Source organism: Prunus dulcis, chromosome 7 (genome assembly GCF_902201215.1).
Source record: "Prunus dulcis chromosome 7, ALMONDv2, whole genome shotgun sequence".
Classification (NCBI taxonomy): domain Eukaryota; kingdom Viridiplantae; phylum Streptophyta; class Magnoliopsida; order Rosales; family Rosaceae; genus Prunus; species Prunus dulcis.
The window spans coordinates 7,916,675-7,935,506 of NC_047656.1; the positions used below are offsets into that span (position 1 = coordinate 7,916,675).

At 35.5% G+C, this 18,832-nt stretch overlaps 2 protein-coding genes across 2 annotated transcripts; one reads left to right on the plus strand and one right to left on the minus strand.

The window, feature by feature from the left end:
- The first annotated feature begins 389 nt into the window (after positions 1-389).
- Positions 390-3,543, plus strand: LOC117634619 (increased DNA methylation 2-like). The gene is made up of 3 exons (XM_034368802.1): positions 390-521; positions 1,822-2,867; positions 3,191-3,543. The coding sequence occupies exons 2-3, from the start codon at positions 1,835-1,837 to the stop codon at positions 3,442-3,444; spliced, it is 1,287 nt and encodes a 428-aa protein (XP_034224693.1). The 5' UTR covers positions 390-521; positions 1,822-1,834; the 3' UTR covers positions 3,445-3,543.
- A 576-nt stretch (positions 3,544-4,119) lies between these two features.
- LOC117635923 lies at positions 4,120-14,056 on the minus strand. The gene is made up of 12 exons (XM_034370315.1): positions 13,979-14,056; positions 12,920-13,021; positions 12,717-12,785; positions 12,289-12,623; positions 10,516-10,728; positions 8,374-8,940; positions 7,398-7,583; positions 6,960-7,181; positions 6,611-6,793; positions 6,182-6,364; positions 5,786-5,926; positions 4,120-5,541 (listed from the first exon to the last, which is right to left on the minus strand). The coding sequence occupies exons 2-12, from the start codon at positions 12,984-12,986 to the stop codon at positions 4,528-4,530; spliced, it is 3,180 nt and encodes a 1,059-aa protein (XP_034226206.1). The 5' UTR covers positions 12,987-13,021; positions 13,979-14,056; the 3' UTR covers positions 4,120-4,527.
- Positions 14,057-18,832: the final 4,776 nt, after the last annotated feature.

Here is an 18,832-nt window from a genome sequence, read left to right on the forward strand (position 1 = left end):
CCCATCAATAATCTAAGAGATGCTTGTCACGTCATCATTTTAAACAGAAAAAAGTCACAGACTTGATGGTAGGGACTAACGGTGTAACACAACACCCAATTGAGTGACCTCTGCAACTAATGTTTGAGTTGAGTGACCAAAATGTAACTTCGAGTATAGTTAAGGGACCATTGCTACGAATAATCCTAAAATTTAAATTATATTAAATTATAAAGGGACTAGGAGTTCTTTCTCTCTTTTCAAATTTAGGAGCTCCTATATGTCTTCTTATTTTAGGATATGGATATGGAGCATGCTTGGTGTTATATTTTTCAATTTGTCTAAATAGGTGGTTTAGAGAGCCTATTGTAGATGCTCTAATACCTTATTCAAAAAATATTCCAAAGTTACCCTTCACTTTTAAATTATTTACAGCCACCGTCTATTCAACCCGTGAAGCAAAAACCCGGCCCGAATACCATTCTTATTCCTCCGACGATCATCTGCCTCCTCCGTTCTTTTTCTGCGGCTCCTCCATTCAGGTGACCATCCTTCATTTCCTCTTTCTCACCGTTAATTTACTCTTTTACTCTTTTGGGTTTAACTTTTGAGCAAATTTGTTTATCTTTTGTTTTTTCTTTTTTGTGGGAATTCGTCGGAACTGCTTTTACTTCTCTCCAATGTTTTTGTTTCTGCATTACAGTAAATGGGTAGGGTTGATGTTTTTTTCCCTCTCATTAATTAATTTCCATGATTTGGAAGTGGCTGCGGGGCAATTCAGTTTAATATTTCCTCGTTTTTGTTTGTATAATTTATTTACTCGGTTAAATCAAGTTGCTTTTGTTGCCGTTTGGTAAGAAGGGATGTCTATGATGTTGGTGAAGTTATTATGATGATGGTTTTTCATATTAAACCTCGCCTGCTAACTGTTTGATTAAATGGGTATGAGAATCTCTTTCAGTGACAGTGTTTGCAAAATTGGATATGCTTAACTCTTTATATCTTGCTACACTAATATGCACAGGATTAGCCTGAAAATGCTTCTTTGGGATTTGCATGCGGTTGTCTCCACACGCAAGTTTTGTTAAAGGTCATTGAACTTCTTAACACAGCTGATAGCCTGAGCTGCATTTGTTTTCATTGATGGTTTTAGGCTGCACCAGATGAAGTTTTTCTGGGTAGTGCTTTTGCTCTTCCAGGGCAGAGGCATGGTACATTTTAGTGAGCAGCTGCTACTTCTGTTTGTAGGGTGTTTTTGACAAGCATTTAGAGATGCTTTTCAAAATTCAAAACTACAGTGACTTTAAGAAAAAATGTTGAATGAGATATATTAGATATAGCATTTCACTGCTAGTTTTCTCACTGATGCTTTTTGAAAGCCACTGCAACAAAAGGAATTTGAATCTGGAGTCCACAATCATTTCCTTTCTTTAGGTTATCAGATTATTTTTCTTTGCAATATTAGTTGTTAGAAAGACAATCCATATGAGAATTCAGTTATTAATGGTTTTCTACGTGAACTACATTGTCTTTTCTTGTGCTTCACCTGCTTTGTGTGTGTGAGAGAGAGAGAGAATCTTCAAGAATTATTGCATTGAGTAGAGTATGCTTATGGTGAGTTGAGAGAAAGTGATTTGATTTCTAGGAATAACTTTTCAAATGTCTCATACAGCATTCTTATGTTTGAATGGGTTGGGTTGCGAGGTAAGTTTTTAGAGGAGAATTAAACCACATAAGTGAAAACATGAGTTTATCTGAAACATGAATATAATCAAAAGTTATTTTTCAGTGTCAGAGTAATTGCGTGCTTATAATATCCTATTGTATCTAAACTTCTTGCAGATTCTAAATTTAAATGGCAGCAGTGATGGATGGCTCATCTCAGGCTACACAATCTAATTCTGTCACAGGTTTAGATTCTAACAATGTCGAAAGGAGGATGGCAAATGATGATCAGCGCTTCCTCTTGTACTTCATTATGGGTACCTACTTTGGGCCTGGTCTTAAAGGAGAGAGCCCACCAAAGTCAGTTCTGCAGAGAATAGCCGAGCGACTTCCACCATATACTTTTAAGCAACTAGGTGGATCCCACCTGAAAACTGCAGAGGTAGAGCAGGTGTACTATTATGTTCTTCGGAAGGCTCATAAATCTGCCATTGTTAAATTACCTGTGTTATACCAGTTCTTCCATGGTAACCTCCTTAGCCATCGAGAAGACACCACAGCCAACTACCCTCAGTTTCCTGATCTATTTCCTCTCCTACTCCACTCCCATTCACAGTTCAGTAACAGATACAATATCTTTGAGAACATCGTATTTATTAATAACCCAGAAACGCATTACATTAAGACAGAGGATATTGAAAGATTTAAAAGGCTAACTGGGCTGGAGGAGTTTCTTCTGGATAGAGATGCTGCAAGGCTGCATACTTATCCTGATGGAAGTGTTTCATATAATGTGTCGGTGCAGGAGCCGGAGTCCAATGGAGAGTCACCTCCCACTAGTTCTTGTCAAAGTTCTAGGGGAACAAAACATTTAGATAATCTCGTGGAATCGAATGATCCTCTGAAACATGTGCATGTCGTGGCACCTATCAGTAGTGTGCCATATAACGGTACACCTATGCTGTATAGTTATATGGCCCCTTTATCTACTAAAGATGACTCTGATCCTGTGGAGAAGGTCGATCCTGCTATGATTTTTCTTCCTTCTCTTCCAACTAAAAGAGAGTGGTCCAATATTGTAGCTGCCACCAGAGATGGATTTGCTTTAACTGGGAGTGCAGCAAAAAGGCAGGTGGGACCAACAATAGGGCTTATTGACATTGGAGAATGTGAGGATTCATACTTGTTTCGTGTATCTCTTCCTGGAGTGCGAAGAGATGAAAGTAAGTTGCTCTATCAACTTAAAAAATTGAATCAGTTACTGAAATGAAACGCATAATAAATAGATTTCCAGGTGCTGAAACAGAAACTACACAGACATGAGTGTATGTCTTGGTGCAGCCTTGTTAATAAATATAAAAAATGCTTAACCAATGATTCAAGACACATATTTCACTTTCAATAAACCACGGCTAAGTGGCGGAGACTTATCTCTTACATATGTCTGGCCACAGCCACTTGTATGGCCTCTTCGATGCTAGCACTACCACTCGTATACTTCATTAACTAAACGGATGCAGAGTGATGATTTCATTTTTCACTACAGGGGACTTCAGCTGTGAAGTTGAAAATGAGGGCCGAGTGTTGATAAGAGGAGTGACAATAACAGGTGAGAAGACAGTCTACAGATACTCTCAGATGTTTGAAATGCGAACACAGAATCTGTGTCCATCAGGGCATTTTTCTATCTCATTTCAGCTGCCTGGTCCAGTTGATCCTCAGGAGTTTTCAGGTAATTTTGGGACAGACGGAATTCTGGAGGGTGTTGTGATGAAACGAAAAGATGTCAAATATGCTTAACTAAAATTTAGTCAGTCCCTGTATATTTGTGATATTACCAAATTCTATTTCGTGATATTGCCGTTGAATGGATGCATGGTGGAGGTCAAATTCTATTTAGTCAGCTGATTTCATATTATTATGTCCACATCAGCCACCCTTAAAATTCTTATTAATCGATCCTTGCTGACGGAAGGCTAATGTTCTTGAAATCAGTTAACAGTGTTTTTTTTCTGTTTTTTGAGAGGAACTTTTCAGTTTCTTAATTTACTGATTTTGCCCAAAAGCTTGCAATTTTTGGTGGATATGCCAGTAAGCAAGTTAGTGATGTGCGATCTGAGGTCTAGCACATTGATTAGTAGATTGAATGGCTCCCGCTGATTTGGCAATTGGTTTACCCCGAAAATTAGAATTTAAGTAAATTTGTAACGCCATGCGGATATGCCATGTTGTGTTACACTGTTACCATTACACAATTATTTTCCTGGAGTTTGGCTCCCGATCAAAAGTACACCGATGCTAGCATATGTCAAATAACAGAAGTTAAAGATGTCATCTATGCAAATCTACTACTTACTCCTCAAACCAACATCAAAGGATCCCTTTCCCACAAAATTAAATGGTGAAATGAAGACTCAAATGAACAAATGTCAAAAGAACTTCATTGGATACGACTGCACATATAAAAAATGCACTGTCGTTTGTTTCTCACCTCATAATTTACTCAAATCTTTGAAAAGAAACTAAATATATCCCTTCACTAAGAAGCAGACAGTTGTTTCATCAATTCTTGTATTCAGATGCGAAAGCAAAAGTTTGTATACAAAAACCTAGAGCAAATCTGACGTCCTATTCCAGTTAAACAGCTCCATTGTCCCAAAGTTTCTATGTTTTCTTTGTGCAATATATGAACTACGATTTCATGCAAACCCGTAACTTAAACCTATAAAGGGGATGGCCGCACTTTCTTTCCTGTACTACAAGGTGTAGGGGGTTACGGACAAAGAAGAAGTATGTTATGATACTATTTACACCCCAGTGGATCCATTCATAACTCATCAAACATGTCCAAGGAACATAGCCACAAACATGGACAAAATGGAATCAACAGCCGAGTTTTTTGGCTATTTTTTCAACCAGGGCCTCTTTTCGTAACTTATAATACCCTGTCAGCTTGATTTTCTGTGCCAACTTCCTCAGTTCAACTATTTTCTTGGTCTTCAAGCTTGAAATTGTGTGAGGAACCAAAGCCCCAGCGTAAGAACCATCTTCAACAGAGTAGGGTTCTATGATATGAAGATCTTCCGTTTTTTCATAGACTACAATCCGAAGATCTTTCTTACTCCCACCATCTGTTGCATCCTTGTGTGAATCTTGCAAACCGAAATCTACAGGCAAATCTTTAACCTCTGCAGTAAGTGGTAAAGTTGAAGTCCTTTTCCTCTTCTTTTGTGACTCTGAAGCTGAAACTTTGGTGGTGTGAACTGATTTTTTCAAGTGCATCAAACTTAAAAACTGCTTTAAACTGGTGTTGTCATCATCAATTATTGATTTTCTTTCCTTTTTGGAATGTGGAATGAACGATGTATCTGTAGGAGGAAAACTTGGTTCTTGGGCATTCTTCATACTGAATGGTGATTTCTTCTGTGTCTTTGGCTTTTGTGGTTCCAAACCCAAGTTCACACGGGGTTTCTTGTGAAGGTCAGCACTAAAATTTTGAGATTCTTCTGCTGGTTTTCCTACATCATTTAACTTAGGCTTGGTTGTATCTTCACCCATCTGATCTTTTGAAGGCAAAGCAAAATGTCCAAGGTCAGTGAGACCACCACCTTTAAACTTGACTATTTGTAGATTATTACTGATATCCCCAGCAGCCTTTAAACATGTATTAGAACATACCGTCTTGTTAGCAAGAATAACCTTGGATTCTTTGATGCCCACTTTCCGTGCAGTTTTAGGAACAAAGTCAATTAGCTTTTGCTCTACATCAGATTTTTCATTTTTTCCCTGTCTTGAAGCACATAATCTGGATTCAGAACATTCAGTCCTCTTGTTGATGCCAGCAGATTGTCTCCAAGAATTTGGACTCATATACTTAACAAGAGCATTTGCAGGCTCCTAAAAGAAAGAGAAACATGTCTTATTACAAGTTAATGACCAGATAAGGGGTATTGAGTTAAGAATTGTGATCCCTTGCAGTGCAGTCAGCCTGGTACTGTAACTACAGGTTTATAAACAAGGTTGGTTTCCCTAGGTTTTAAATTCTTAAGGAAGATAGTTGTAACTAACCACAAGAAAGTAAGATAATTGCTATAGAGAAGTAATTGTATATCTATTACAGAAAAGAGAGAGCTTCTCTTACCTTTTCTATTTTTTGATGGGTTGCTTTCCCTCCTTCCTCATATCCTTTTTCAATCAATCGAGAATTTTTCATCTCATTCGACCAGCCTTTTGCGTATTTAAGAGAATCTGAGCTGAAATATTTCACAACACCATCTGCTGGCTGTTCAATTGAAATGAAAGAGCAAAAGAGAAACAAAATGTCAAGATCTACTGCAAAAATATTCCGTACAAGGAATCATTCAGACTAGGACCTTTTTATTCCTTCAGTTGAATTGCACTAAGTGAAACATAAGACATAAGGTGCAGTAGCTGTAAACTCTTACAGTACATGATCATATTGACTAGGTTGTACGGATAATTGGATACACATTAAGTGCAGATGTGAATTATACAAACAAAAGAGAGCTGCAAGTACCTCAACTGTTCTATCAACATCTGTTCCACATTTATCACGCCTTGATGAACCTACAATATTTACCATAGGTATTGAAGTGTGTTCTCCCACCTTCTCACTCATGATTTTTGAATCAGAGTTTTTCAATTTGTTCTTCTCATCAGGACAGCTGACACTTGTACTTGAAGTTTCTTTAGTAACATGCTGTTCATTGTAAAATAAAACAAATTATGGCCGGACCATAAGTCATACTATGAGTAACATAGTTGTTACCATTGCAGAGATGTAGGAGTAACATAATTGTTAGAAAGATGTAATTTATCTACAACAGAAAAGAGAGAGGTACTGTAGTAGTTTTAAACTCTTACAGCACATGATCATATTGACTATGTTGTACGGATACACATTAGGTGCTCATCTTTATTATACAAACAAGAGAGCTGCAAGTACCTCAACCAGTTTAACATCTGTTCCAGGTCCATCAGGCCTCAATGATGGACCTATATTATCTGCCACAGGCATTGAAGCATGTTCTTCAACCATCTCATTCATAATTACTGAATCACAAATTTTCAATTTGATCTTCTCTTCAGGGCAGATGACACTTGTACTTGAATTTTTCATAGCAATATGCTGTTCATTGTAAACAAAAATAAATTATGTTCATACGATTTGTATTCATAAATCAATATTATGAGTACCATAATTGTTACTATTACAGAGATGTACTAGTCAGTAACATAATTGTTATAGAGATGTAACTGTATATCTATTAAAGAGAATGGAGAGCTTCTTGTACCTTTTCGGTTTTTTCAAGGGTTGATTCAGGATTTAAAGATAAACTCAACATTTGATTTTTGTCTGTGGAAGTAGAAGGCTGTTTCCTTACTTCCTCATATCCATTTTCTGCCAAAAGAGGCGGGCATGAATTTTTCGTCTCACTGGAACAGCCATTTGTATATTTAAGAGAATCTGAGCTGAAATATTTGACACTAGCATCTTCAGGCAGTTCAATTTGAAACTAAAGAGCAAAAGAGAAACAAAATGTTAGTACTGTAGAGCTACTCCCAAGTAGAAGGAATACGTCAGAGTTGGACCTAATTTGAGCTCTAGAAGAAAACCTAAGTTGTGTTTTCAATAATGGTAAACTCTTAGAGCACACAAACATACTGACTATGCACTATGGATGCACATTAGCTTCTGATGTACGTTATACAAACAATGCAGCTGCAAGTACCTCAACCGTTTTACCAAAATCTCTTCCAAATCCATCAGGCCTCGATAGTGAAACTGTAATATCTGCCATAGGTATTGAACTGTATTCATCCACCTGCTCATTAATGCTTTCCGAATAAACAAAATTCAATATGTCATTCTCAGCAGGGCAGCTGATACTTGTACTTGAATCTTTGATAGTAGCATGCTGTTAAAATAATAAATAAATAAATAAATTATGTCCAGACTATAAATCCTATTATGAAATTATGAGTGACAAATATAGAAGATAGGTTATTAGAGGTGAAGGTATTAAAAAAACAATGAATCTGCAAATTATTAAACACATGATCTCCAGCACAAGTTAAGAAAGTAAGAGACAAGTGCTATTTTGTAGCTACAGCACTACTTGATTTTCAGTTGCACAACTAGGATGCTGCAGATGCACAATCCCTGTAATTTAAATGCGTAAAACAATAATAGTGGATATGCGATTCATGAACTCTGCTTGCTCTCCAGATGGAAACACCAAATGGATCCATAGTTCTAGATAAGTATTGCAAGGGTATAGCCTTCTCTGCATTGCATAAATAATAAGTTCAGAACTTGATATGAGACTGATAGATTAATTGCTATAACAGTTTCCTCAATACTGCAATCACCAGGGACAGTGTTAGCCAGCTCGATAGGCACTTTCTACACTTCAAAGGTGAATCTGATAGAAAGTGAAAGAAATCTGAACATAAAAAAAGCCATCTTAAGGTCAGGGTGATTTCGTATTGATGGGCGAGTAAGATGTACTTAAAAAGTTATAAAGAAAAGAAGAGCAGGGCTGCAGCACGGCATGTCTACAATTGCATAGAAGGTTCAACTAATAGACACATTTATTTAATCTAAATTGCAACACATGGCATAATTTTGCATTGAAATAATGAAAATGAGAGAAATGAAAACAGTGAGAGACAGAGAGAGAGGGAGAGAGAGGGAGAGAGAGAGACCCAAACCTCAACTTCTAAATTTTGCATACTCCTCTCTTTATGGAACATAGATGCATCTTGAATCATTTTCTTTTCGTCTGGAGCAAGACCTTGTCCTTTGGGCTCCCAGTGCATAGTGCTTTCTGAATATGTTGTTTTCTTCTTGTCGCAGTATCCAGCTGCAAGTCTCAAAGAATCTGAGCTCAAATTCATGATATCAATATTTGCAGGCTGTTGACTGTTAAAAGTCACGGTTGATGCTTTCTTTTCCACAGGAGCAAGACCTTGTCCCTTGGCCACCCACTGCCTTGCATGTTCTGAATCTAATATTTTCTTCTTGTCAGAGTAGCCAGCTGCAAGTCTCAAAGAATCTGGGCTGGAATACATGATATTAGTATTTGCAGGCTTTTCATTCTTAAACATCATGGTTGATGTTTTATTTTCCTCACAAGTAAGACCTTGTCCTTTGGCCTCCCATTGCTGAGTGCTTTTTGAATTACTCTTGCTTGATGTTTTCTTTTTGTCATAGTAGTCAGCTGCAAGTCTTAAAGAATCTGGGCTGGAATCCATGATATTAGTATTTGCAGGCTGTTCATTGTTAAAGATCATGTGTCAACTGAAGGCAATACGACATAATTCATTGTTAAAGATCTCCTAACCTAAATTTAACCCTCTTTTTTTTTTTCAGGGGGGGGGGGGGAACATGTTTGTTTATGTGAAATAAATCGATAAATATTAAAAGACATTGCTCAGTTAACTATTGACATTCTAGTCAAGAGATAACATCCACAGAATGTTTTACGTTCATTATGGTCTATGAATATTGCATGTTTAAGAAGTTCATGGAATAAAATCTAATAGAAAATCCGTTTTTTGCTTTTATGTTGTTGAAAAATTAGAGTCTGTTAAGTCTTACTGAACTGAGGCCTCATATATATTTGGAATATGGTTCGATTCAGAAGCCATCTAGACCATACAAATATCAAGAGAAGGTTTTGAAATATGGCCCCAAATTGGTGTGAACCCTTAGAAGAAAAAGGTTTTATGAAAGAAATGATAAAATACAAAAAGACAAGAAGGAGTCCAAAAACAAAGAGAACAAGGAGACCACCAGTTAACAGGATAACACTGATTAAAAGAGAAATATAGCAACAAAACTACAACAGAGAAGCTATCCTAGAGCTGCCTTCCAATCTAGCAAAATAATGGATAGAGAAAGGTCCTTGAAATCTGATAAAACGGAAGCCCACAACAACCTAGCCTTCTCTCCTCTACCAAAAGCAGCAAGTCTTTCACTAAGCAATGAATGGCACCCTTCTGGAATTACATGGCTTACTCCGGCCTCCCTGAATAATGGATACCACAAACTTTGAGCTACTGGACAATGAACAAACAGATGATCTGCACTCTCCCCTTTCATTTTACACATAATACACCAACTAGGAGAAAGACAACAATTAGGTCTCCTTTTCTGAAACGAATCACACGTATTCACCTTCTTGCACACCTGTCTATTTGACACAAGTTCTATTGTTAGGTGTTCTTTGCATAAATATGCTGCTAATTTTTTTTCTTTAATTATACTTGAAGGGCTGCAAAGGTTCTCCATGAATCTTATTTCAATATATTCAAGCTATTGATAAGCAATTATTACGTAAAGCCTGGCCTCAGGTTGCATTATTTATTCCCCCTGCCCCCAAACCTTTTGCCCACAGCCAGGTCTGATTGTGTTCTACAATAAACACAACTAATAGCCACCGACTACTTGAAAGAGTCCCAGTTCACCTCCAAAATATTTACTTCAGAAATCCTTAACCACCCCTGAGCTTTTCTATATCAAAATCTGGCTCTTAATATTGCATTGTTAGTAATATTGTCAAACATCGTGCATAAAATTAGTTACAAGAGCATCTGGAAAGCTTTTGCATGTCAAAGAGAAAAACAGTTTGAAATTATGATAACTTGAACAAACCTAAGATATTACTGCAGAGTCATGCTACATTGTAAGCAGTCACAAACAGCTTATGTTCAAAGAGGAAGACTTGCACACATAAATAAATGGTCCAAAGTAGCATACCCTAAAGTTGTAAGCACATTCATTCAAATTTGAAGAATAATATAGTGGTATGAGTTAAACAATAAGAGGGATAGAGCTTGTTGGACCTTAATAGTTTTGGAGTCATTTGTTTTCTTTTCTTGAAACTTCAAAGTCGTACTTGTACATCTTTCTCCCTTAGTAATGCCAATTTCACCACGTTCCTCCTTTACAACACTATGTGAGTCAGATTTATTCAAGTCTTTGTGCCCATCCAAAAGTCCAGTATCAGGTAGTGAGGAATCTGAGCTTGAGTTTAAGGCAATGACTTCTGGAGTCCGCTTTTTGTAGAAAGAAAAATATGTATTGATTATATCAGTTCATTATAAAATTGTTAGAGGATCAAATTTCAAAATTAGGATCGTTATGAGCATTAAAAGCACTGGATTCAAAAACAGCAAACAAAAATCATGTGTATATAAATTAATAAACCTTTTTTAGTTGACCCATTTCTCTAGATAGGTCCCATCAAATACCATTCATTCCAAAGGTAACCATATAACGTTTTGATCTCGAAAAATGCAGAACCAACAAGCAACAAACAGGAGAAGAAAGTTTGGGCAGATAAAGAGGAGGAAAATCTCAACTAATCCAAACATGCCTTTGAAAAGCAACAAAGTAGGACGAAATAAACTATCCTATGATTGGCAGATCCGAAGGTGAATAAATTTGAAAACATGCGACACTATAAAGGAGGCTTCATATAACCATGTCAAGTTCGGATTGCAAGTTTGCAATTACCTTTTTATCATCATTAAAAGTGAATACTCCATTATGGAGATTTTATTTGGAGAGAGATTCCCTATGGCATGCTGTCATTAAAAGCACGTATGGGATGCAAGAGAAGGGGTGGTATTCTAACATTGTGATTCATGGTTCAAGCAGATGCCCATGGAAAGATACTTCTCAAGTCTCCAATTCTTTTTCCTCTTGCTGTCAACTTGTGGTGGGTAATGAGGAAAGGGTGAAATTTTGAGAAGAGATATGAGTGGGGGAAACAGCTTTGTGCCATTCTTAGCTAGCTTGTATGGAATATCAAAACATCATAATTCTTCTATTGGAGGGATGTTGGCTGTTCTGTTTTAGTAGAAATTTCAATATCAGGAAGTTGGGGAATTCATATCTCTAGTATCTTGGTTGGAGAGTGTTATGCTTGTGCATAATCCTTTTCTTTCTCATTTCCTTCCCTCTTCTACAATATGGAACACCAAAATACCTCCAAAGATAAGGGGTTAGCTTGGATTATTCCTCATCGAAAAGCTAATGCCTGTTATATGGTTCAAAGGAGAAGACCTTATCTCTGTCTCTCTCCTCATTGGTGTCTGATGTGCAAGAAAGATGATGAGAGCGTCGTTCATCTGTTTTTGCACTGCCCAGTAGCATTTACTCTTTGGTTAAGGTTATGTAGGGGGGTTAATTTGAGCTGGGTGATTCCAGCAACATGTGTGGCATTGTTTTGGAAGAAGCACAAGTATTCTGGAGGTAGGAAGTGGGATGTGATCTTGGGAAGATGTGCTATGTTAGCTATTATTTGGGTAGTGTGAATAAAAAGAAATAGATGGGTATTTGAGGATGCAAGGAGTGAGGAGATTGATTATTTGTGGGAGAGGTTGTGTTTCTGGGATTCTCTTTGGGCATTGGTATCTTCGGAGTTAAGGAAGAGTTTGTTTTCTGTTATTTTATCAAACTGGAATGCTGTTGTTTCTTAATGTATTTTTTATTTTTGTCTTGGATGGTTTTGAGTCTTGTCCTCAGTATTGTACAATTTCTTTTATTAATAAAGTTCAGTTTCCTTTTATTTTTTCAAACATTAAAAGCAAAGACTAAGTTTTAATATTCACCTGCTCATCTTTCTCCGGGAAGTACTTTCTCAGAAGAGCCTTCAGTATGTCGTGTATATTGTCTGTAGGTTCTCTATGCATTAGTAACTGGACGTCATTATTATTTTCATCTTTACTTCTCAAATTCCTTGTAGAAATGTCAAGCCAAACAATCTTTTCTCTCAAAGCACTACCGCATATTTCAGACCATTCTTCATGTTCAGCCCAGGCTAGTTCACTTTGAAGAGCCACCAAATCTTTTTCAAGTTCATCAATTTCAGTATCTGCCTTTGTTATTAATATCTTCAACACTTGTATGCAACATTTCTCATTTATTGCATCTTCTTCTATCAGATCTATAACCATAAGAAAAGACCAATGTGGCTATTAAAGCACAAACAGGGACAACAAGGAATGACACCAATGATATAGAAAGAAACATATTATACCACGACCACAACCAAAGTAGAAGTCGCACTCCCATCCAGATTCAGCGCCGTAAGTGCTCCCAGGTGCAACTGATAAGCAAGCATTCAGTTCAGCTAACATTAGTACAAACTCTACAGCCACATGTACCTAAGATAAGATCTACAACAATGTATTTCTTCGATATGAAAACTAGCCAGCATGGTGCAAGAGAGGTTAGGGAAACCTTGATGATCTGGTGAATCCCATAGATCCCAAGAGTCATATGGTGAACTCCATAGATCCCAAGCCATGAATTTCAAAGGTACATATATATGTATATAATATCCTGAAATGCAAATACGACGAAGTCATGATTCTTTGACCAGGACATTAGAGCACAAAGATAGTTAAGTTCATTCATTTGATATAGAAGTTTGAAGCAAATGCTAACTTGAAAGAGGGCTCAACCTTAGGTTCAGAACATCATGTCAACCAAGTCCAATTATCCAGCAACTTATTTTATGAAAATGGAACCGAAATCGTAATCAGCAGTACACCACTAGAAGTTTAATGAATACCTTACGAATGAACATATATGCAAATGGGACTTACGTTCCAATCGTTAAATTAGAAAACAAACAATAAAGGAGTGCAATGACTAAAAGCTTAGCCACTGCACTATTTTAATATTTCTTATTACTTAAAAAAGCTAATAAAACCAAACAGTCATCCAGTTCTTCCGCCAAAAGCTACCCACAAACTATTAAGAAAACGGGCAAAAAACTATAGCAGCAAGTAATCACCTTTTGCAGCTTTCCCCCACCCCGGCCGGAAAAAGAAAATAGTATATATAATTAGTATTATATAAAAATAAATAAATAAATAAAAGAAATAATGAAAGCTCGTAAATGTGTATGTGAGTATCTCACCAACAAAAGACTGATTGAGAAAGTTCAAGCATAGTTGTTGAAAATGAGAGTTTTAAGCAAATGACAGAGTAAGGGAAACAAGGAAGATTACTCTTTTAGCGTCGAGGCATGAAAAACAGAGCTCCAGTAGGTTGTGCCATGGTAAAAGTAACGGAGAAAGTGAGAGAAAATAAGAGAATGTACCTTTCTCGGAAACCAAACAGAACGGAAGGAAAGGGAAAAGGGGGAAGAAAAAGACGGTATTTGAGTTGAGAGATGAGAAAAGCCGCTAAGAATCGGAGTGGAAATGAGAGCCCATTCTCCGAAAGAGAAAAATCTGAGAAAGCAATGCCTAGGGTTTCGCGGCGTTGAAGTTAGAGAGCGAAAATGCGTACCAGAGTCGTCTTCTCTCTCTGTCACTCTCACTCTCTCTGGCTCTGCTGGTGACAGAAATGAGGGCTGCTGCTGCCTATTAAAAGCGACGAACCGCTGCTCGTTTCGGAAAGAGAGAGAATGTGTGGGAAGGAAACGGAATTTGATGAGGGGTAATATGGTCATTTTACGTAACTTCTTTGTTTTCTTTTGGTAAAAAGTAACTTCTTTCTTTTAAGGTTCATTATTACATAGGAAACTTTTATATGTGTATTTCGTATTTTGTTTTACTAATTTAAAATTCTTTATGTTTTAGATAATCATTCAAAGATTATTTCTATGAAAAATTACTTGAATCCGATAACGTTTGACCACTCAATTATGTTATTGAAATTTTAATATTTTCTTAAAATACCGTATTCATTAATTTTATATGATATAATTGGATGTCGAAATGGTTTTCGATTTGTGTAATTTTTTACAAGAATGATTTATGAATGTAGACATAAAAAATATATCTTTTGGATCGTTAGAAAAAAAAATTCGTAGAGTATCTCTCAAATAAAATTATTTGAGAGATCTCTCAATTGAAAGAAATTGTATATATATATATATATTAAAATATGTTTATCATTTCTCATTTGAAAATATTCAAATTTGTTGAAGAATTTTCATTAATTACCCTTTCTTTTTGTCGACTATAACGAGGCTACTGATTTGAGTTATTAATTATTCAAAAACTTTAAATATGAAGACTTCATTGTTAAAAAAAATGTTCAGAGTCTGCTATTTTTTGTTTCAATCACTCCCAGCTCACCACTCTCCTGCACAACTTCCAATGAAACTTTTTTAGAAAGAAGAAGAAAAAAATCTCACTAGTGATAAAAACAACTATATTTTTTCACTCCCTCCCATCCCACCCTCCACACTTATAATCAGAACTAAGTTTCTATTTATTTTCAAAGAATTTTTATTTTTATTTTTCAAAGAAATTTTTATTTTTTTTTTAGTTCAAAGGTAACCTCATGCATTGCTAACAGGGTCTCTGGTTTATTTTTGTTTTGGTCAGAACATTGCAAAAGGGATTTAACTTAGTGTAAAAAGGTCTTAACTTGCAGACCAATATTCTCATGTTCGAACTCTCACACATTGGTAGTGTGTGTAAATGTGAAGAACTCTCCTCTCTTTTGTAGTTTAGACTATCACTCGCTTGTATTTATATATATAAAAGAGGTAGCTTACTCGTGTAAATAAATGAATTAGGGCGAGGAATAATCTATCTAATAGTGTGTTTAACGGTTCTCGTTTAAAAATATCAATAATTATCGAAACATTTTCCTTTACCTACGAATTGTTTGTCGATTACAGTCATGCAAGAGAGATCCAGAAGCCACGTCGTGATGTGTAGGACCAATATATCATATCAACCTGACAAATACTCTTTTTCATGTTTTCAGTCTTGCCACGTAATTTACATGCTCTGGTCGAATAAGTTTCACTATTCCCAATATTGAAATTACCAAAAACTAAAATGAAATTACTAAAAAGGAATATATTACCAAATTTATTTACTCCCTCCCATCCCACCCTCACACTTATCAAACTCAATTTCTATTTTTTTTCAAAGAAGTTGTTTCTTTTTTTTTCTTTTTTTTTTGTTGGAATGTGAGTCCTATAATTATCCTATTACAATTGAATAGAGGGAAGCCAAATCTTAACCAACGGATCCTGTTGTTTTCTCGTATTCCCTGTTCTGGCATTAGAATGTTCTAACCCTTGAATGGATTTCTCAATTCTACATTGAGTCAGCCCTGCTTTTCTCTCCCGCGGCAAGAGCTCGTTCGGCAAGTCCAAAGTCCCACTTTATTGTCGATGACGACTCTCTTCAATGCTAGTTCATCAAATAGCGCTTTCTATTGCAATGAACTAAATCATACCATTGCAAGTGAGATTTTACTGTTCTAATTCAATTTTATGCATTACAATTGCATTGATTCTAACTATTGCAAATACTCTAATTTATTATTGAAATATTTAGTCATATACACAATCTTAGCACTAAAACTATAAATAAACCCTACACCATTTAATTTCTATAACAAACCCAAAAAAAACTCAAAAAATGACAGATGTCCCTATTGAATTTAATTTTAATTATTAAATTACTTTGATGCCCCATTGAGTGTTTTGGGCTTTTTTATGAGGTTTTTTTGGGTTGAGTTTGTTTTAAGAAATTAATGGCAGTTTTGTAATTTAAAAGAAGTTAAAAGCCTTTTTGTTATGTTGTAAATGGGTTTTGGGTGTGTTTCTAAAGTCTATTTCATATAGAGCTTTTTTTTAATAATTTGGGCTCTCATATTGGGTATTATAGTGAATCTCCCTTTATTATTTCACTCCCTCCTAGCCCAACTTCCACACTTCCAATGAAAACTTAGGGCCAGCTTGGCATTGATGTGCTGTGAAAATAATCGCTGTCAAATTTGCTATAAGAGAAATTAACTGTGAGATAAAGCAGTTTGGCGTTTGGTAAAATTTTTGTTAAAAGTGTTGTTGGTATTGATTTTACGCATAATCAGAAAATGATTGCCGCATAATCTTTAAACCCAGCGCCTCTTCAAAACTGATTCCTGCGTAATTAGAAAATAAAAGCACCTCATTAACCGTTTTCCCTTATAGCTTTCTCTCACAGCAATTTTTAACAATAAGTGATTTTCTCACAGTTTACCAAACAGGTTGAGCTTCTCAAAATTTTTTTAAAATCACTTATTACCTCAAATAAGTAATGCCAAACAGGCACTTAGTTTAATAAATTTTATATATTTTTCAGAGAATTGAATTTTTTAAATATTTTTTTAGCAATTTCAAAGTAACCTCACAACTTGCCCTATACTTTAACATTCCTCATTTGAATTATTTTTATATGCAGAGATGGCATACCTTAGTTTTTATATAGGGACAGTGCACAGGTCCTTGTAAGACTCCGTCTTTATTAGAGAATTTAAGGCTAGATATCTTCCTAATATAGTGTTGGCATGTTGTTTGAATCAACTCCAAGTTAGATAAGACTTGGAGACCACAATTCGAAAGGATTGTGAAAGTTTTGAACCTGTCTGTGCCTTTCTGATACCTTGTGGACTAATGGATGGGGATTTAAACAGAAATCAAAAAAATTATTGACATACACCAATTTCTTTGTTTGGATAAAATTAAAAAAAGCATAGAAATTTAAAAATTCTACGTTGAAAACAAACATGAACTTTGGAGGTCATGAAACTTTAAATTCTATCTAAGCAGTTGTCATTTCTAACATTCCAATAGAGTAGAAGTTTTAAAATATTAAATTCCATGTTTAAATCCTTTAGCCAAACAAGAAACTTTATAAATTTTAGAATATAATTTACATAATTTTAAATTCTATTGTTTATAAATTTCTTAGTACTTTTAAATTTCTTTATCTAAACACACCATTAAGTTGGACTCGAGGTTTAGTGGTATTTTCAAGGCTGAGATGGGCTTGTAAAGCCTAATTATGGGCATGCCAAACTTAACTTGGCATCACATGACCTGGGAGGTTGGAACATAGCAAGGTTTACCCACTCGGTTAATGCAATTAAAGGTAGGATAAATTATGGTTACAGATTAAAGGTATGATAAATTATGGTCACATAGTTTGTTTTATTAGGTAGGGTGGGTAACTAGGGGTGGGCATTAATCCTGCTGAATTGATGAAACTGACCGATTCAAACCATAATTACCAGTTTGGTTTGGTTTTGACTAAGAAAAAGTCAAATGGTTTAAAAATCGAATCGAACTGTATATGGTTTAATTGTGAGCTTTTATAAATCGCCCCCGGATCCTTTGCTCTGATTTTCTCTGCCATGATCTGCTTTGCTTTTGTTCTCTATACGCCACCTCATTAAAATTTAATCTAACGGATTTAAAAGTTGACACATCATCCTAAAACAATAACCCAATTTATTCCTAATTAAAAAAGAATAAAAACCTTAACACCCAACTAACAGGATATTTAACGTCCAAAGCTCTTTTTTTTTCCTTCTTCTTCGTGTTCTGTCGCCCTCTTTTTTTTTTTCTTTTCTCCTTCTTGCTTCAAGTTCAGTCCTCTTCTCCTTCTTGCTTCAAGTTCTGTCCTCTTCTCTTTATTTACGTTCATATTCATATTATCTTAGCTTTGGTTAGTGCAAATATATTAGCAAGGTTACTGTGAAGACGTGAATTTGATCCCATAAAGTAAGCAGGATTATTTAGCATGTTGTTCGTTTTCCTTTATCCTTGATACATACTCTTATTTATTGGTTCATGCTACATATGCTTTCATTTATTAATCCCTACTGCATGCTTTGCTTCTTTCTTTCTTTTTTCCTTTTCTTTTTTGGTTCCTATGTCTGCAGAAAAAAATTTCCTCTTTTTCATTGAGACTAGCTAATTGGTTTTCTATGTGTGGCGCTTTGAATTTGATTTCAATTAATGTTTTGGTATATCTACCTCCATCCTTCTTTTTTAATCTGCAAATATAAATTTGACGGTTATCATTGTATGATAGTTTAATATTATTATATTTATTTTATGGATTGAGAATGAAAGATTCAGTGCCTACAATCTATGAAGATAATTTAGATTACAAGCTTATATGTGATATGGAATTTCTTTCAGAACAAGCTGCATATGAGTTTTATAATGAGTATGGGCGAAGAGTGGGATTCAGTATTAGAAGAAATTCACATAACAAGAATAAGAATACTAGTCAAATAATTTCAAGAGTATTTGTTTGTTGCAAGGAGGGTTTTCAACCGAAAGATAAACTAGATTATTTAACTAAAAGTTCTTGGGCAAAAACAAGGACGGGTTGTAATGCTAAA